At 49.1% G+C, this 19,924-nt stretch overlaps 7 protein-coding genes across 7 annotated transcripts; 6 read left to right on the plus strand and 1 right to left on the minus strand.

The window, feature by feature from the left end:
- The first annotated feature begins 366 nt into the window (after positions 1-366).
- On the plus strand, positions 367-3,105 carry BO85DRAFT_139888 (Zn(II)2Cys6 transcription factor). The gene is made up of 3 exons (XM_025654067.1): positions 367-551; positions 606-2,547; positions 2,605-3,105. Exons 1-3 carry the CDS (start codon positions 474-476, stop codon positions 2,667-2,669), a joined length of 2,085 nt encoding a protein of 694 aa, XP_025512068.1. The 5' UTR covers positions 367-473; the 3' UTR covers positions 2,670-3,105.
- A 504-nt stretch (positions 3,106-3,609) lies between these two features.
- On the plus strand, positions 3,610-5,646 carry BO85DRAFT_379549 (fungal specific transcription factor domain-containing protein; the record flags this gene model as incomplete). The annotated part of the gene is made up of 4 exons (XM_025656346.1): positions 3,610-3,689; positions 3,828-3,997; positions 4,048-4,538; positions 4,591-5,646. 4 exons carry the CDS (start codon positions 3,610-3,612, stop codon positions 5,644-5,646), a joined length of 1,797 nt encoding a protein of 598 aa, XP_025512069.1.
- A 692-nt stretch (positions 5,647-6,338) lies between these two features.
- Positions 6,339-8,494, plus strand: BO85DRAFT_380099 (fungal specific transcription factor domain-containing protein; the record flags this gene model as incomplete). Its single annotated transcript, XM_025656366.1, has 5 exons — positions 6,339-6,575; positions 6,764-6,986; positions 7,038-7,069; positions 7,123-8,391; positions 8,438-8,494. 5 exons carry the CDS (start codon positions 6,339-6,341, stop codon positions 8,492-8,494), a joined length of 1,818 nt encoding a protein of 605 aa, XP_025512070.1.
- A 1,265-nt stretch (positions 8,495-9,759) lies between these two features.
- Positions 9,760-13,713, plus strand: BO85DRAFT_427929 (ATP-binding cassette transporter; the record flags this gene model as incomplete). Its single annotated transcript, XM_025658182.1, has 11 exons — positions 9,760-10,135; positions 10,188-10,421; positions 10,468-11,129; positions 11,182-11,344; positions 11,396-11,632; positions 11,682-11,880; positions 11,933-12,004; positions 12,066-12,181; positions 12,263-12,420; positions 12,488-13,002; positions 13,061-13,713. 11 exons carry the CDS (start codon positions 9,760-9,762, stop codon positions 13,677-13,679), a joined length of 3,351 nt encoding a protein of 1,116 aa, XP_025512071.1. The 3' UTR covers positions 13,680-13,713.
- BO85DRAFT_427931 (WD-repeat protein) lies at positions 13,644-15,704 on the minus strand. The gene is made up of 3 exons (XM_025658183.1): positions 15,543-15,704; positions 13,957-15,488; positions 13,644-13,897 (listed from the first exon to the last, which is right to left on the minus strand). Exons 1-3 carry the CDS (start codon positions 15,652-15,654, stop codon positions 13,802-13,804), a joined length of 1,740 nt encoding a protein of 579 aa, XP_025512072.1. The 5' UTR covers positions 15,655-15,704; the 3' UTR covers positions 13,644-13,801.
- Positions 15,705-15,953: 249 nt separating this feature from the next.
- On the plus strand, positions 15,954-17,071 carry BO85DRAFT_427933 (5'-methylthioadenosine/S-adenosylhomocysteine nucleosidase family protein; the record flags this gene model as incomplete). Its single annotated transcript, XM_025658184.1, has 2 exons — positions 15,954-16,866; positions 16,923-17,071. 2 exons carry the CDS (start codon positions 15,954-15,956, stop codon positions 17,069-17,071), a joined length of 1,062 nt encoding a protein of 353 aa, XP_025512073.1.
- Positions 17,072-17,335: 264 nt separating this feature from the next.
- BO85DRAFT_523001 (DNA photolyase) lies at positions 17,336-19,330 on the plus strand (the record flags this gene model as incomplete). Its single annotated transcript, XM_025665308.1, has 2 exons — positions 17,336-18,704; positions 18,771-19,330. 2 exons carry the CDS (start codon positions 17,336-17,338, stop codon positions 19,328-19,330), a joined length of 1,929 nt encoding a protein of 642 aa, XP_025512074.1.
- Positions 19,331-19,924: the final 594 nt, after the last annotated feature.

Below are 19,924 nucleotides of genomic sequence, written 5' to 3' on the forward strand. Positions count from 1 at the left end.
TGTAGAATGTCGCGAATGACTGAAATAGCAACATTGCTCACACGCCGTTGTTTTATTGAAGGGGCTAAGCGCGCACAGCAAATCGATGGTGAGGTGGATCCAATCCACCCGGATAAGCTTTTGCAACTTTTGCAAAAGGAGGTCAATTGTTTGTTAATGTTGATGTTGATGATTTGTTTGACGGTCGCAACCTTTTCCCGAGCGGATGCCTTATTGCCTTACAGCCTTAATGCCTTTATGTCTTGATGATGTTGTGGCCTTGTAGCCTTATGGCCTTACATCCTGACTCCCCGCACGTGGCGGCCCCAGCCGCAGGTTCCTTGGCGGGCTTCATTCGTCCCCGCACATTTTCCACCGGCAAACACGAACACATTCTCTCCACTACCCCGGATTCTATTCAATACAGCCCAGGAATCTCAGATATTGGTCTCCTCGCTTCTGACGTATCCTTCAGCCACCGCTCTAATTGCTACATGCAGAAAGCTTCCAGGCGGTCGACTCGGTCGCGAATATCCAAGGCTTGCGACCGTTGTCGTCGACAGAAGCTCAAGGTAGGCTCCCACATTTGGACATAAGCAGCTGTGAGCGATTCTTATCTTTTCTAGTGTGACTCAGTTCGTCCGTGTGTACTATGCACTCGTGCTGGTCACAAATGCGAGACAACCACTGCATCATGTCGTCGTGTTTCTGAATATCAGGCACCGGCCACCCCAGCGGCTTCCGCCGGATCTGATACACCGCAGGCCTTACCGAGAAGAGCGTCCGAGGACCTTCAACAATATGCAACTGGTACTTCGGCGATTGGTTTTGCCAGGCAGGTTTATAACGAGGAGGAGACAGGCCGGACCTTGACTGAAGCTGCTGTGCCGGGTGATGTTGGCATGGTGGGTGCTGATAACTCACTATGGGGTCTGAAAGAGACACCCATGCCCCCAACGACTGTGATGCTTGCATTGATCAACGCCTACTTTGATCGAATGCAGTGGTTTATTTTGGTACTCCACGAGCCGTCATTTAGAGAAATGGCCCAGCCAATCATCTGTCAGCATCAATGGCAACGCCGGGATCTTGGTGCGGTCATGACGGTGCTTGCTGTCGCTGTCATCAGCTTACAATCAGTCCTCCCTGACGCAGATTGGCCTGGTCATATTCTTCTATCCAGGCACTCAATTGATGCCCAGGATTTGCTGAGCAAATTTCTGACAGAGATTCGTTCCCGTGTGCTTGACATCTTGGAGGACCGCCGTATAGAAGGGGTGCAAGTCTGTCTTCTACTCTGTTGCTATTACATGTTCCACAGCTCTCCAAATATGGCCTGGACCACGTGTGGCATGGCTTTCAGAGCTGCGTATGCTCTCAATCTTCAAGAAACAAGCACATCGTCGCTGCCTTCTATCGCTAATGAGACACGCTCTCGTTGCTGGAACCAGATCATCATTTCGGATACATTTTGCTCGATTCTCTATGGGCGCCCTGCTTCTCTGCCTTCGGCCAACGTTCGTCATCTACAGCTCGTCGACGACCTGGTCTTTGACCACTCCCTGCTAAGTAATCTATCAGTGGAGAATAGCGACGGAATAACGTCGCGCGCCCCATTTCACGTCTTAAAGACAGATGTGTATGCGATCGCTCGCGAAATTCTTATCCGCTTCCGTCGACTTGACCTGACATCTGGAATAGAGGAACAGAACTTGGAAGCTATCATTCGTATTACCGAGGAGTCGAACGCTCTTCTCACTGACTGGTGGAAAGCCGTCCCGAAATTATATGACTTTGACTATTGGAAAGCAGATGGTCGCTGGGAGACCGTTGAAGGGCAGCTGCAAACGCTTCCGCCTCAAGCAAGGCAGCAGGTGGAGACAATCTATCTACAGGCTGCTGTTCTTCAATTGACGTACGATGGCATGGTCATACAAGCAAATAGACCGCTTTTGGAGCGAAGAATCAACAGGCTAACATCTTCGCGGGCGATCATGGATGCGATGCATAGGGCGCTAGACCGAGCCACAGCTGCTGCCCTTCGCATATCTCGCGTGCCAGTTCACACATTAAAGAATCACTTCGCTATAGCAGTTGTATCCATGACAAAATTTACTGCTGGTGTGATACTCTGCATACCTCCAACTGTGAAACCTTTAACGGCCACCGCTCACGAGGCAAAGGATGGGGTGGTAAGAATAATTCGCGCTAGTCGAAGTCTCAAGAGCCATGATCGAATAGCAAGGCAAACTGAACAGCTTCTGACGGAGCTGCTGAAAGTTACCACTCAGCGCGAGATAACACATGCCTTGGCTGATAATATCGAAACACATTGCCCTTCTGATACGCGATTAACTGGTTCTGGGGTGGACGGCCCTTCGAATGACTCCTTGAGTGCCGGGCGCTCCAGGACAATTCACGGACCCGCAGCGCAGGCCGCTGTAGACCCTGTCCAAGGTTCCTGGGACACAGACTATAATGCGCCCCCTGCCGTAATGGGACCATATGATTTCCTCCCTGCCCAGGCCTTCCAACAGCTGGACGATACATTTGGTGCATTTGGAGAATGTAATGGCCCTTGATCTCCCAAAACACAATTCGAATTTTGACTGACCTCGTGCATAGCCATGTTTAACTTGGTCCCTGATGATCAAAACAGTACGTGGAACTGGGGCCGAACATTTCCCTAGTCAAAAGAGCGGGAGGGAGTCAATGTGATCTGTACAGCCTTGTAGCTCGTTGATATCTCCTGAGGCCAAGCTAAAGTCTAGAGAGGAAGGTGGAAGGGCAAGCATCGCGATAGTTGAACTGCTATTTAGTATGCTCACATGTATCCACATAGAATGCTTATGTCCACAGTAGCAACAATGTCCGCGGCGTTCAATGGTATGTGGCAAGCCGCCGGATAATAGGGGTCACGGGATCCATGGGTTGGTGTGATAGTTCCGGTGGCTGTCTTTCCGGTGGAGATAACGGCGGTGATCACCAAAACTCCTGAGCCCGGAATACTCGGACTCCGCATCGTCAAGTTTCTATTTCACAACAGCCATTCGACTACTTAGAAGACGCATGAGACAATTTCGCTCGATCAATATGCTTAAAGAATGGTTTCTCAAAGCTCAATGGATCCCAAATACATACATTGCCACTGTTTGGTGTGTACAGTACTGCGCCTTGGTTTAACGATGATGATCTTCGAAACTCTCAAAAAGCTGGAGCGGGGGAAGGTCGAGAAGCTCAGTCTAGACTAGATAGGCTACGCACTTGGCAAGCCGATCGTCCGGCACACCACGGGATTGACAAATCATTTGTGACCCTTCATGTTCCGCGGCGTTGAGCTGGTGAGAATGTAGATCCTGGTGGAGAAGACCCAATTGCCGCCGGAAAAGATGAGCTTCCTGCACATGTCCGGTGGCTCAATCTTGGGCCAGGTCAGGAACTTGGTCATGAAAGGGATGCGATTGTTATTCCATATTTACTTCTTGCACCCGTCGACTGGCCTGTCTCGACCGCAAATTCTTGGTCAAGTTTCAGTGGAGCGATTCAGGAAATATTATCCGACATGGAGAGTTGCCCTCGATCTCAGGTCTGTAGTCGTGTAACACAGCGGCCTCTACTCGCTTGCCTTGCATGTCGGAGCTCAAAGGTGCGATGCGAGTTAACACGAGGAGCGACTGTGTGTCGCAGATGCAACTTGAGAAACCTGAAGTGTGTCTACACGAAATCACGAAGGTATTTTCTGTCTAGCTTTCCGTGCGTATTGGTAGCCAAGAGTCATTTGCTGCTCTTTGTATACAATGGAATAATGTTGGCGCTAGAGTAAGGCTTCTGACAATTGTATGTTATAGGGCACTCAGAAGGTCTTCAACTAGTCCGAACACGGCGTCCTCTCCTGACACTAATGCCTCGTCTTCGCCATGCTCGGACTCTAGTGGGACCCATGCTGGTATTTCCATTCCCCACACAGAGAGTCCCGGCAGTGTGGATGATTGGGAGAGCAATGGTCTCTTCGACGGTGGTATGTAACAAGTTGTACTGTCTGCCGCACTTACTCACCAGTCTTTATAGAATCTCTTTCCCAGTTATTGGTTTCAGGGACCAAAGCTATATCAGGCCAACCACACATCGCCATCAAGCCTGATGTCCTGTCTACCTATCCTCTTGACAACCTTCTCTCAGATATTGAGGGACTTCTCGAGCAGCCAGTCTCCTATTTGGCTCCGAGCAAGGGAAATGTTACAAGACCGGACCGGAAATTTCGAAGTCGACTCCCAGCGGTCTCCCCTGAGGACAGTGAGTATTTGCTTAGGAAAGGAGCCCTGCAGCTCTTGCCACCAGCCTTGCGCAACGAGCTATTGGCGGCGTATGTCAAATATGTTCATCCGCTCTTACCAATTCTTGATCTCGGGGATTTTCTCTCAAAAGTCATAGTTGGAGATGATGCTCAATTCAATTCACCACTACTATACCAAGCTGTCATGTTTGCCGGCAGTATTTTCGCTCGGCGAGACAATGACGAAATGGAACAGCTAACGGGAGCTTTATTTGAACGTACAAAGGTCTGTACTGATTACAACACATCACATTACATATGTACTAAGCGACTAGCAGGTTCTTTACGAGTTTGAATCCGAACCATGTGCCTATACCCAAATCCAAGCTCTCTTGCTGATGACTCTCTGGCATGGAGATATGTCACGCCACAAAGGGCCGTCCTACTGGCTTGATATCGCCTTCTCCACTGCGGAACGAATAGGCCTGCTCCATGATGAAGATTGGACATGCGATAGCCGTTCCTTCAGATCCACTATGTGGTGCTGCCTTTACGTCCGTGATCGAACAATCTCGCTTGGATCTCGTCGGCCCCCACGGATGCCAGTCAACATATATCCAGATTCGATCCTTCATCTTATGAGCGATGCATCTCAGGAATATGATGAAATCATTCATGAGAGCCTAGGTAGCGCTTCTGCTATGCTTACCGACACTAGCCAAGAACAGTCTGCGATGCTCTTCAAGGAACTAGTCAAACTCTCCTACTGTGTTGGGGCAATCTTAGACTACCTATACGAAGGGGCATGGGTTCCAATCCCAGCACGTCGCAGCAGCTTCTATTCACTCGCCCCTAAATGCAGTATTTCGCCATCCATCAGACCCAGTTGTGAGAAGCTCCTCTATTCCTGGATTCAATTCCTTCCGCTTAACGCAGTTTACCATCCACCACACATTCCCGCCGATTTTGATGGAAATCCGACCGAAACAGTATTTCTAGTGCACAAAGCTTTTCTCTACCTGCTATATTTAGCCACCATGGCTGTGATATACCGCACAGGAACGCATAGCCAGCAAACCAGCACTGCGCGTCCTAACATGGAAGGTCTAAGGGGATCCACGTCGCAAATCAAAAAGGTACTCGCGGAGCTGCAGGATCTTGGACTACTTCCGTTCCTTCCCGGAGCATCAGTCACTATACTGATGTTCGCTGTTGAGGCTAGTTTGTTGGATCTTCAGGGCTCGGATATCATGGTCCGAAGGCAGGCTATGACAAATCTGTATGCTTGTGAGGAGGCTGCGTTACACTTGATGCAGGCTTATCCCACGGCTGAAATGGCAGTTTTGAAGACCAGGACAGCACGCGCAAACCTTCTTGGATTGATTGAGGCTTAAAGAGCGATTATTGACGCCGACAGTTCGTCAAAGACGCGAGGCTTTGCTTGATGAATTAATGGATTATGAGCGCCGGGCAATTTATCAGATAGCACCCATTTACTGGAACTTTAGCAGGGACATCAAATATACTTGTAATTTGACCAAAGCTCGGGCACAAGCAAGAAAGTCACGAAGTGGTGGAGTTACTTCGCTTAGCAATTGTAGACGAGATTCCCATGCATATCTTTCTATCACCATTGTACTGGAAAGCAAAGTCATCAAGGACCACCGCGTCTCGTTGATAAGTCGGATCCCTTAAGTCCGCGGAGATAAGTCACGTGCACCCAGCTTATCCCAAGCGGGGGATCCTGCCATCGCCATGGACTTAACCAACTCCATGTCATTCCAGCTTCTTATACCTCAGTCACTATGGAATCCAATGGTGTCACAAAACCCACTTGGGCCTCCAGACCATCGCACCAACCAAAACGGCGCCACCGGATCCCATTGTCATGTGATCCCTGCCGCGCTAGGAAGTTTGTAGATCCACCACATATACTATGTGCAGGATGACGGCTGACGGATCCAGGCTGAGATGCAATCGCGAGAAGCCTTGTCAGAACTGTATCACTCGCAATGAGCAGTCGTCCTGCAGATTCAGAGGCGCTAACAATGGCACTACCCCTACGCGTCGGGATGGTGGAGATGAGATGAAGAATAGGATCGATCACTTGGAGGATCTGGTCAAGAGGCTGATTGCTGAGCGGAAGAATGGATTGGCTGAGAATACGCCTCATACACCGGAGAGCTCTATACCTGACGATAATAAGGCTTTGCAAGGTGCGCAGTCGCATGCTTCAGAAGTCGCATGCGCTGGGACGACGATGATTGATGGCACTCGCTCGGTGTACCGAGGGGGTGATGAGTGGTATGACGTTTTGGAAGAGGTGAGTATTCTAATCTGCCTGTCCATCTTTGCTGTAGACTATTTTGCTTCCCCCATGTTGGTCCATTCACTGTTTGATCTTGGCTACATCACGTCTCCCCTTTATCATGTTAGCGAACAGCAGCCGCTCCTTTGACGCTGTGTCCAGTGCCTTTGAAAAGTAAAGCCCCGCCAGCTAATACTTCACAGATTAACACACTCAAGCAAACATGGACCGAAACTCAGGATGAAATCGCTGATGAGGTCGTCCGGTCTGCTCCCTCGCATATTGCCGACGGCTCAAGCTTGCTTTTTGGTCAAGTCAAGCCACTGGAGCGAATAGAAATTGTATCTACATTACCGCCAAAGCATCAGGTCGATAAGCTCATAGCTCTATTCTTTGACACAGAGAAATTCCAAATATCTGTGCCCCGTGAGTGACCTCGTCCAATGAATGTCAAAAAGCTGACTTACCGTTGTAAAGCCATCTTACACATACCAACCTTCATGCGCGAGGTATCAATGTCTTTACTGCCATAATATTCACCTACCTACTAACCACACATCAGTATAACGAGCATTGGAAAGACCCGTCCCGCACAAACTTCATATGGCTGGGCCTCCTCTTCTCAATCCTTGGCCTCACAATGCTCTCCTTTCATCAATTCGGAGAACCGCCAGAGTACGAAGGCATCTCGGAGTCACTCTTTCAGCTCTATCGTATCCGTACAGCGCAGTGTTTGCTCAATGGCGACATTGCTAAATGCCTTCCTTACACTATCGAGACCTTGAGGTTCAACGCAACAGCTGAGCTTAACAGAAAAGACGACAACCGTCGCGGACTATGGATTATGACAGGAGTCATTGTACGAGCTGCAATAAACATGGGCTACCATCGTGACCCTTCTCACTCCCCATCTATCTCGCCGTTTCAAGCAGAATATCGACGTCGGGTCTGGATGTCGGTCATTATCATGGACAATATGGCCTCATTCCTTGGTGGCTTTCCTCGAACGGGCTCGACACTATTCTCGGACACAATGGAGCCACGAAACATCCACGACTGGGAGTTATCGGAAGGAACGACGTCCCTCCCGCCATCGAGGCCTCTGGAAGAGCCTACCGCAACGACCTATATAATAGCAAAGACCCGCCTCTTCCGTGCGATCGGACGCATTGCAGATTTCAACAACACCCCAACGGTTATCACCTACGACACTGTTCGCGAAATTGACCAGGCCCTGTATGATGCATATGAGCAGTTTCCTTCACACCTAAAGGTCCACATGGAGGGCAATATTATCCCATTAGGAAACGCAGCAGAGGTTTCCAGATTCAGCCTCTGCTCAATGTATCACAGAGCCATGTGCACTCTTCATAGAAAGTTTATGGCCAAAGGGCTGCTCGATAGCAGATTCAAGCTATCTCATGATCGATGCTTATCCTCCGCAATGACTTTACTAGATTACCAAGTGGCACTAGAGCCGTCGTGGTACAAGTCTTCATTAACGAGACAAGTGTTGACTCTAGCTGCTATGATTCTCTTTCTGGAGTTGGAGCTCGCGCGGCGGTTTAACAACCCAGATGCATCCAGGAGCATCGATATACTGCAGATATTAGAAAGGTCCTGCGATCTCTGGGGACGCGCGAAGGACTGCTACGAAGAAGCTGGGAGAGTGTATGATATTATTGTGCGGATGATCGCAAGCTTCCGGTCCGAATCTGCAACTACTTCAGCCCATGCCTTAGATCTTCAGGGATTCAGTTCTCCATTCACAGTCTTTGATAGTGTCGACCAATCGCTTGAGAAAGAGACGCTGGATGTAGATATTGATTGGGTTCGTACTTCATGCTACTCAACTTGTCCTATACTGACTAGAACAGACTACGTGGGATGCCTTCATCCAGGATACCGAGTTGCAGGACGGGCCTATCTATTAAATCTTCACTCACACCAATCTTACTCCAAAGGAGGTTATGTCCTTAGAGTATGAAATATCATAACCAACGTGTACCTTTTCTAAGACCCTGAACAGTTCACGGCTTCCCATATTGAGAAGTGCCTTATCATTGCAAGGGCAAAAATGGCGGCACAACGCCCAATTATGACGTGCCACCGCAGCCCAACTGGTCATTGGCTGCATGCTTAGCGCGTAATATCATCTTAGACATAAGGCTGAACTATCGATGCACCACGACAAGCGACACCTCATGTGGAGCTCGGTCCCCTTGTGGCTGCACGTGCATCAGTCTCCTTATCAGCATACCGCCACTTCCAGCTCCCTACGGGTTCCAAAGTTTCTTTATTCGTGGCACTGACCGCAATCTCCATAATATTCGAGTTCCTGGTGGTGATTGAAGCGCAATGATCATGACTTTCTCTCAGGCCACCAACAGCGAGTGGGGGTCAATTGTACTATCGTTGGCCTTCCTCCTTGAAATGGCCCGGAGAGTATGTGGCATTTACAACCTATCAAAGAAGCCAGACTCTGCTTCCCGAGGGTCCATATCGCAGGTAATCGCAGTCGCACTCTGCATAATTCATTTGATATCTGCAACTGGGCCTGGGCCAGACGCGCATCTCCACAATGGTCTAGCCGCTTTGGACAATTACCTCTCGGTTGCTGTAGTAGCAGGCATTCTTGTTATATCCATCCTTGAACATGGCCGAGGAGTTCAATCGCCGCACCTGGTACCTGCGTACTTTGCTGTTGCAGTAGCACAAGATATGCATAAAATGAGGAGCATGGTATGTGAAACAGTCTTTGACTGTGGCGCGATTGTGTTAAGGTCATGTTTGAAAGCACTATGGCTTCTCACCTATATCCGTTCCTGGGGATGGGAAGGATATCTAAAGTCGCAGGTATCAACCTCAGAGGATGCGGCTGGGCCCTTTAGTCTTGCCTCCCTCTCTTGGATGAGTACTATGCTGAGGGAAGGCTATATCTCGACTCTTTCTTCCGCACAATTGCCTGCAATCCATTACATGCTATCATCAAGAACTCTCCGTACGAGAGCAATTAAAGCGTGGACTTCAAGAAGTGAGAGCCTTCATCTAAATTCAACTATCGTGCTAATATCTATCAGCTGAGTCCTCCGGATGGGCTCTTCCTCTTAATTTGGCACGTTGCCTCAAGTCTGCTTTGTTTCTGCCCGTGATTCCTCGTCTCTTCATCATCGTGTTTCGTTACGCTCAACCCTTAGTGATGGACGCCCTTATCCGCTTCGTGAATGATACGGCTACTGACACAGATCGTGGCATCTGGCTTATCTCGTCTGCTGCAATTACGTACATAGGAATGGCGGTCTCTGCGGCAATATATCAACGTTATATCGATCGACTGCGAATCATGGTTAGGGGTGCCTTGATCGGCTTGGTACACGATAAAGCGATGAAACTCCCCGGTAAAGAGGCTGAATCAGAGGCTGTGACCCTAATGAGCTCCGATATTGGCAGTGTTGAGTCAGTTGGGGAAACTCTTCATGACACATGGGCCTATATTTTGGAGATGGTCATCGGCACAATGCTACTGGCTGCCCGGCTTCAATGGTTTGCTTTTCTTCCACTGGCTATCATATTCGGTATACTACGTTCATCCTGAATATCTATGCTCATCCTACTAATGCACTACAGCGTGTTCGCGGATGAGTGCATACGTTGCTAAGCACCTTGAAGCCCGACAGAAGGAATGGAATACTGCGACGCAAGAGCGCATTTCCACGACTACAAGTGTACTTGGGGGCATCAAGAGCCTGAAGATGATGGGTATGGTGGATGCAACACAGTCTCGCATCTCGCATTTACGTGAGAAGGAGTTACGCCTGTCGGAACGTTTAAGGTGGATTCTCGTCGCCTATAATGCCAGCGGTATGTGATAAATCCATATCAACAGCTGCAAGCTAACGTAACAAAGCAAACTCACTTGGTATATTTGCGCCGGTACTGACTCTGGTCTTATATGCGCTGTCATCTGGAACCGGAGAACTGCACGCCAACGATGTATTCACGTCGATCGCTCTTCTTTCCATGGTCACGCATCCGGCCAACATGGTCATGACATTAGTCCCGCGTGCTGTGGGTATAATCGCAAACCTTTCACGCATTGAAGCGTATCTTAGTCGGTCATCAATTTTAGGTCCCCGACATATTGATGCCAAAAAGGGCCAACATTTGGTATCAATGGATTACGTCTCCATTAGACATCCACCAGAGATGAATCCACCAATACTTCGAGAAGTCTCCTTTAGGCTTTCTAGAAGAGAGCTAGTCGTCTGCACTGGTGCGGTTGGAAGCGGAAAGACCACATTAGCCATGGCCCTGCTTGGAGAATTACCCTCAACCGGGTCAATTAGTCTTACATCGAAGAAGATCGCATACTGTGCCCAGGCTCCTTGGCTACCTAGCGTTACTATTCGGGATGCGATAATTGGTGACTCTGATTTTGACCAAGAGTGGTACAAGCTGGTCCTGCATGTATGCTGCTTGAGCCCCGACTTGGAAAGCCTTCGCAACGGTGACTCGACGTTTATCGAGAATAACGGGATTAACCTATCCGGTGGACAGCGTCAGCGCGTAGTATGTTCATTATTATTGGGGGTTGTTGCTGTAAAGTCGCTAATCAACGCAGGCTCTTGCACGCGCGGTATACTCGCGATATGATGTGGTAATTCTCGATGACCCGCTCAGTGCCCTGGATGAAAATGTCGCAGAGCAGATTTCTGATAGGCTACTGGGCCCCAGGGGGCTGTTCCAGAAAATGAACACAGGTGTTCTGCTCATTAGCAACACCCGTAAGTCTACTTTTGTCTAAAGCCAGTCAGATTTTTCTAATGCGGTCATAGCGAAGCTCTTCCCCATGGCAAATAGACTACTGGTTCTTCAAGGCTCGGAGGCACGCCTCCAGGATCCTAGCACCGTTCATCAGGGAAAAATTCCGGGTAGCCTTGTTCCCTCCGCTGCAAGCGATCAGACTACCCATCCTTCAGAGCTGTATGACAGAAAGGCGCCTGGTCAAAACCAGCGAATCGATAACGCTGCCGAAGACTCATCACGGAATGCTTACGATATTGCTCTCTATGGTAGGTTCTTTTCTCCAAAGTTGTACAATGCGTGCTAAATCATACACAGGGTACTACTTCAATGCTGTTGGTTACCAAAATGCCTTTCTGATGACAGTCTGCACCGCCACATATTCATTCTGCTTGACCTTCTCACAGTATGTCCTGAGATGGGCAACAGAGACTACGTCTGGGGAGCCTAATGGATATATGGGGCTCTATGCCGGGATTTCATTCATTGCGTGGGCAGCAACCAGTGGAACGATGTGGTTGGTTACCCCGTTTACTGACTTAGCTTCACTAACATCTAACACATTGAAGGTTCTCGCAGATGAAGGTTGCGATTCGCTCGGGAAGAGTGTTACATTCTCAGCTGCTTGAGCGGGTACTTGGGTCAGCCTTCACCTCCCTTTCATCACACTACTCTTTGCTAATGCAGGGTACCTTAATCCAGAGCCCCATTGTCCTATTTTGCAAAAACACAGATCGGCATCACTTTAAACAGGTTCTCCCAAGACATAGCGTTAGTGGATAAGCAACTACCCTCCTCTCTCGCCAATCTAAGCACCCGTAAGCTTCCAGTCCACCCTCTCACTCACATTGTCCTAACCAGGTCTGTTCCAGAAATCTCCAAGCTACTAATGCAGGTAGCCTTGATTGTGTATGTACAGCCGGTGATGCTTGCCACGATACCACCATGTTACATACTGGTCTACCTCATCCAGAAAGTCTATCTTCGCAACTCTCGTCAGTTGCGCTTTCTGGACCTGGAGGCAAGGTCTCGACTGAACACCAATTTCCTAGATACAGTATGCTCAATCTGCTCTTGCTATTCCTCATACACCTCCATGATAAGTCATGTCTAATATATCCCAGACCAGTGGTGTTACCACGATCCGTGCTTTCGGTTGGCAGGACAAATTCGCCACCGCAAATATCCAGGCACTGGACATGTCACAAAAGCCATACTACCTGCTTCTCTGCTTGCAGTGCTGGCTTAAAATTGTGCTGGACTGTTTAATGGCGATCATTGCCATAAGTCTGATAACACTCACGGTCATGTACCGGAACTCCACGGGGGCTGATGTCGGAATGGCCTTAAATATGATGATCGGGGCCAATACTACGCTATTACGATTAGTCCAGAACTGGACTTCTTTGGAGACCTCCCTTGGCGCCGTTGCCCGACTCAAGGATGTGCAGGAATGTGTATCGAACGATGATGCTGCTAAAGGTGCCCTAGAGCCAGGTACACGATGGCCTTCGACGGGAGACCTACGTACCGAGAATATCACGGTTTCATACTCCCAGGAATCAGAGCCCGCTCTGCGCAATGTATCATTTCGAGTCAATCCGGGACAGAAACTCATTGTCATGGGTCGGACGGGAAGGTACAGTTTACCCAGCAACCCAATTCTTCATGGAGCAAACACTGACCGATTACCGTAGTGGGAAAAGCACACTGATGCTCTCCTTACTTCGACTCCTCGAGACCAAACACGGATCCATTAGCATTGACGACATCAACATCGCACACGTGCCTTTACAGATCCTCCGACAACGCGGCATCATCGCCGTACCACAAGATGGCTTCAACATTCCTACAGCAACTATCCGCTTCAATCTGGACCCGTATAATAAATGCACAAGTGATGAGATTGTACAAGCACTGAGGAGAACTCGCCTTTGGGACAAGATTACTGCCGCCTCTACAGATGTTGACACTATACTGAATCTTCCCATGTCAGCAATACTCCCCTTGTCCGCCGGTCAGATGCAGCTCTTCGCACTTTGTCGGATGCTGCTCCGTGTGAAGGCGACTGCGCCGATGAAACCAATTATTATTCTCGATGAAGCTAGTTCGTCCCTGGATCGTGAGACGGAGGCCATTGTGGGAGATATTCTGCGTGAAGAACTTGAGTATCATACGGTTATCATGATTGCTCATCGGACTGAGGGGATCATGAATACTTTGAGGCCAGGTGTAGATGCCATTGCTACGATGAAGGATGGAAAGCTACGGGTATCTGTTATTGGCACGTCTTTGGATTGGGTTGAAGAGAACTAGATAGTCTTTCTGCGTGTATAGTGATCTTTGTATTCTGGCTGAGAATATCAATTATTCACATACAATGAAACGGAAACATAACGAGAACTGTGCTGAAAGCAATACATATATGGTGCTGCAATTTATCCTTGTCGTTGACACTGCGCAGTTATCTCGGATATAGATTCAGTAGAGAGTAACTCATGAATGAATCGCTTGTCCTCTTCTGGATTATCCTCCTATTCAAGATTAGCTATAGATTTCGATGGCTAAGATATCCGCTTAATTTATCACTCACAACTCTCTGAAGAAGCAAAATTCTCATTGTAGTCACTGTTTCTAACCTGTTGCTCAAGGCAAGTAGTTGGATCCAGCTCTTCCCGTGTGTTTCGAGAAACACAAATGCTTTAGTTTTTCGAGACATAAGTTCCCACCCAAAATAGAGATGTTCTACCCATTGGGTGCACGCATACTCCAGCTCTTGGGGAATATTATGCGTTTTCGGCTCTCCTCTGTGCTGAACAAGATTCCGTAGGTTGCTACCATCTTGCCCACATGCTTCATTCAGGAGGTCAAGGCAAGCATCCGCCAGCATGCAATGACTCTGTATCCGTGTTAATTGAAGGTCTGGATGCCCCAGTTTACCCTCATCCAAATACTCGGCAATGGAAGTATGGAGGAAGTTTATATGTGTGTCACCATCCTCTGGAACCGTCACAATAGAATGCAAGTCCTCTAGCATGGAGTCAGTGTCCACCCGTATCAGTTTGCTGGAGGCACTTCTTGGCAGACGGCCAGAGATGTGTTCATGAGTCCATAATACACGCGAAATGGAGTTCCAGTGGGTTGCTTTCTCTTTCTCAGTCCATGCTTCGTTGACTGAGCCATCTAAGACGCTGGTATAGATTTGATACAATTTTGCAGTTGGACTTCCTTTTTCCCGGCTATTTAGCTTTATGTCTCTCAGTCTCTGCCTGATAATCTGGTGGTTTTTAGCACCTCGGACGTATTGACAAGCAGTGGCTGCCCAGAGGAAGAGACCCTGGCCAAGATAGACGAGAGTCGCCACGATTCCTCCGTCCCATGCAAGCTCTGCTTCGAACGGGGCCACGAGCTTGCCAATTTCGTGGTCCAAGAAGATTCTTATATCTGAGTTAACGACCATTTCTCCAATATCCTGTATTTTCAACTTTCTATGCTGAATATCGGAAAGTTGTGACCGAATGGTGGATTCTGGTCTACTCGCCAGAAAGACAAGCACTTTGTTTTCGCACGCCCGAGTAATGCCAGATAGCAGACGAAGAATCAAGCGTTGATCATTCTTATCCGGGCACAAATCCAAGCCATCAACCACAATAAGTATCGGATTCTTATCGTGCTTCTGGATGAATGCCATCAGTGGCTCCTTCACAAGCCGTGTCCACTGTTCCGACAACCCTTGATAGGGTAAAAGAGGATATCGTTCCAACACATCCTGAATAGCATTTTTCATGCTTGTATCGAAGTTAGCCAGCTGACAAGCAACTGTTGATGCGAAGGAGTCTGCACTACTGGCATCTCCATTTGCATCTGTAAAGAAAAAGCTCGCAGCCAGCCGCGACTGCTGATCATAATTTCGTGCCACCGTGCGAGCAATCGTCGTCTTTCCAGTGCCTACCATTCCACTCAACCAGAAAATACCCTCGTTATGGTCCGCATCAATCCACTCTGCTATGTCCTTCAACAAATGCACGCGGGTGCCTTCAAGGCAGAATGAGTCGTGCTCCCTTTCCCGGGAGTTGAAGCAAGCACTTTTGGCGAATTGCAAAGTCGAGACTATTTGGACACCTCCTGTCTGGCCTCAGCCCGCTGTTCTGGTAGGTGGACTCCATATGTTGTGCTCACCGGTACCCATATAGACCTTCTCTCCCGATACGCTGCCGAAGTTGTACTGCTTTCCGGTTCCAGCATAGAACTGGCCTGAAAGGGCCGGTCCGATAATTGCTTCCCCTCCCATAGTCCCGAACGGTACGAGATGCTTAAGGGAAATAGTGAGCACACCTAATGTCCGGGCGGAGATAATGAGGCAGTTTTGTAAGCGCCAGGCTAGTAGATGTCTACCCCTCAGCAAGTGCATTTAGTCTGGCCAATAACCGCCCGATTTCTAGCGCCTGGACGCTGATCCCGGATACCTGTTCTGCGAGCCTTGTCTGCTCATCAGAAATGACTTTCTTACGAACAATGGACATTGTTGTGACTGCTGCGAGAAAAGTGCCCCCTGTCCGTTGTTGCCTGCCGTCGAGCTTCAACAGCCCAATGGCTCTGTCACAAGACTACACAGTCGGTATCTTCTGCCCACTTGAGGTCGAAATCTGTGCAGTTCAGTACCTGTTAGACAAAGTACACCGGCAAACACAATCCCGACCAGTGCGATACGTATGGGGAAAGCTCGGCGACCACAATGTGGTGGTTGCAACACTGCCCTTTACATATCGAGGTAAGGTTTCTACGGCCGTTGCCGTTGCTCGGCTACATATAGACTTTCCCAACATATCACGTCTTCTTCTGGTTGGTATCGGGGGTGGCGTACCGACTCAAGGTGTTGATGTTCGTCTGGGAGATGTTGTAATTGGCACCCCGACTGCTCTGCATCCTGGAGTAGTGCAGTATGATCTGGGGAAACGATACAAGGGTAAATTCGTTCGCACGGGTTATCTACCACCACCTCCAGAAGAATGGATACATGCCATTACCAAGATGAAGACTAGTCATCTCGTTCAGGGAGATCAGCTTAGTTCTTCTATCACTGGCTTAGAGGAGCGGTCTGCTCATCGAGCATTTATTCGCCCACCACCGGAGTTAGATACTCTCTTCGAGCCGACATATGACCACATTGATGGTGCAGCAACCTGCGATCAATGTAGTAGAGACAGGGTTACTCAGAGACCACCACGCTCTGAGCCCACCAAGCCAGTCATACATTACGGACTCATCCTCTCCGGTGATTCTGTGATAAAAGACGCGGCAACCAGAGACCAGATCGCCAGCCATGAAGGTGGAGCCATCTGTTTCGAAATGGAAGCTGCAGCCATGATGAACGATTTTCCCTGTCTGGTTATCCGAGGAATATGCGATTACGCCGATTCCCACAAGAACGATGTATGGCATGAATATGCCGCTGCCGCTGCCGCTGCGGTAGCTAAGGAAATTCTTCGGTTCATTGAGCCTAGTGAGTTAATTATTGCCGAGTTTATTGCGCGCCAACTGGTAACCTTTCCAATGCAGCGGTTCCTCGAATCGAAGATGATCACAACTCTTCATCTGCAGGTACTGTGTCCCCGAATGGGGCAATCACAGGCACCTTTTATGCGCAGAATGGCACTATTACCAACATTCAGACTATGACAGCAGCCGGGAATATCTATTTCGGATGAATCTACCCGCTTATTCGGTATCGCTACCGAGTAGCTGATATCAGCCACCATTCCATGGTTCCCAGATCATTATGGTTGCATCCCACGCATCTAGATTTCAGGGTCAGAGTTAACCAGATACAGTGACATCATACTCACATTCCAGCTCCCAACGACAACCCTCAATTCTGCACATCATCTACACATCCACCTTAAAACACGTCCAATTGACTCAATTAGTCCATTGGCTCTCAATCACTACCTACCGTTTTACATCCGCCCAACATGCCCCAACATTCCTCTCCACCCACCGTGATATTCTGGCACCGCACCGACCTCCGCCTACACGACAACCCAGCCCTGCAAGCCGCGCTCTCCCTCAACCCATCGACATTCATCCCAATCTTCACCTGGGACCCGCACTACGCATACCAGGCCCGCGTAGGTCCAAACCGATGGCGTTTCTTGCTGGAATGCCAGAACGACCTGTCACAGTCCTACCGCAAGCTGAACCCGAAGCAGAAGCTGTGGGTAATACGTGAAGCACCTCAAACAGTATTCCCCAAGTTATTCAAAGCATGGGGCGCGACACACCTCGTATTCGAAAGTGACACAGATGGGTATGCGCGGGAGCGCGATGAGACAGTGATAAAGTTAGCGAAGGAGGCAGGAGTAGAGGTTATAGTGAAGCCCGGACGGACGTTGTTTGATTCGGACGAAGTGGTGAAACACAATAAAGGCGAGCCGACGATGAGTATTCATCAGGTCGAGAAGGCTGTTGAACAGATAAACAATGGGGTGCCGGATAGGCCTGTTGATGCACCGGAGAGTGTACCTGATCCGGTGGGGGAGGAGAAAATGAGGGCTATCAGTGGAATTGAGCATGAGGTTCCAGATCAGGAAGATGATCTAAATGCTGCTTATCGAACTAAGTACAACGATACTCAATACAGGAGCATAGCAGGTCCCAACGGCGACTTCTCTATCCCTACACTGGAGGAACTCTCCATCGATCCCAGCCAAGCAACAACCCCCCACCACGGCGGCGAAACCATTGCCCTCGAGATGCTACGCACCTACCTCCAACAAAACGAAGACTTTGTCGCGACATTCGAAAAACCCAAGACATCCCCAGCGGCCTTTCACCCACAAGCGACAACCCTCCTCTCGCCGCATCTGCATTTCGGCTCCCTCTCCGTGCGCAAATTCTGGCACGACGTGCAGGATACCCTCCACGAGCGCGAATCAGCCCACAAGCCAACTTCAAACCTCCCTACTAATCTCCCGGGCCAGCTTCTCTTCCGAGAAATGTTCTTCGCTGCGCAAGCAGCTCTGGGACCCGTGTATGCGCAAGCACGCGGGAACAAGATCGCGCGGTTCATTCCGTGGCATTTACAATCTAATCACGATGAGGAGACGGGGTTAGTGGACAGGACGTATACGATCGATGATGAGCAAGCGGAGGTATGGTTCCGACGGTGGAAGGAAGGGCGGACGGGGTTTCCGTGGATCGATGCGTTAATGAGACAGCTGAAGTATGAGGGGTGGATTCATCATCTGGGAAGACATAGTGTCGCATGTTTCCTGACCAGAGGGGGATGTTATGTGCATTGGGAGAGGGGGGCGGAGGTATTTGAGGAGTGGTTGGTTGATCGTATATCTCCCATCCTCTTTTCCCGTTCTGATTTTGATAGCTTTGATGCTAATAATAGAGTAATAGATGAAACAGCCTCTAATGTCGGAAACTGGATGTGGCTGTCCTGCACGGCGTTCTTTACGCAGTTTTATAGATGCTATTCGCCGGTGGCGTTCGGGAAGAAGTGGGATCCAGAAGGGCTGTTCGTGAGACACTATGTTCCGGAGCTGGAACATTATGATAAGAAGTATATTTATGAGCCGTGGAAGGCGCCGGTAGAGGACCAGAAGAGGTGGGAGTGTCGGGTAACTGGGGATGGGATGGTCGAGAAGGATGAAGAGACTGGATTAAGAACGTACCCGGAGCCCATGTTCGACTTTGATGAGAGGAGACAGACGTGTATTGCCCAGATGAAGGAGGCGTATGGGGTGCATTTGATGGGGGATGATGAGAGGGTGATGGATGGGTCGTGGAAGGAGGTGTTTGGGTATGAAATCAAGGACGGGAGGGTGGTGGAAGAGACGAATGAGATGGCGGATGGGGATGGTGGTGATCATGAGGGAGGGCAGAAACGGGGGCGAGAAGTAGGGGATGAGGGTGGTGAAAATGCAGATGGAGGACATACTTTGAAGAAGAAAAAATAGACTACTGAGGGCTAGTTATCGAGATGTAAGATGGAAAGCAAAGAGGTGAATGACTTGGAGGCAACACCGTCTCATTTGTGAGCATTGGCTATACCCTCACTTCCCCAATCGGGAAGGGCAAGCGGATCTAGACAATAACTCGTTTGAGGTTAATAAACTTGACTGGCCCGGAGTGCCCTCAAAACCCTCAAAACCGCGTAACCCACGAAGCAACGCATGCCATGACATAGGAAGGTCGTTGCCCCTTTTTTTACTTCCAAGATATCAGTTCCTTCTTATACATAACCTGCTGGCTCAGATAGGGCTATATTCATGCAGAATGAGTATACCTGAACAAACGGATTTGATCCTATACGTGTCGTGGAGGGGAGTGTCTAGGTGTGGACAAGATGATGGAAGCATGGGGTAATATATCTATAACCGTCTCCGTTTACATTTATATTCCCTATCCAGAAACGATCCCTTATACATATCCTCCCACTCACTACTACTATCACTATCACCCCCGCCTCTTCACTCCCAGCCCCTGTCCCGTACCAACACCATGAACATGAGAAGGATAGAAATACACTCTCTCCTCATACCCCCTTCCAC

Source organism: Aspergillus piperis (genome assembly GCF_003184755.1).
Source record: "Aspergillus piperis CBS 112811 unplaced genomic scaffold BO85scaffold_20, whole genome shotgun sequence".
NCBI classification, from domain to species: Eukaryota; Fungi; Ascomycota; class Eurotiomycetes; order Eurotiales; family Aspergillaceae; genus Aspergillus; species Aspergillus piperis.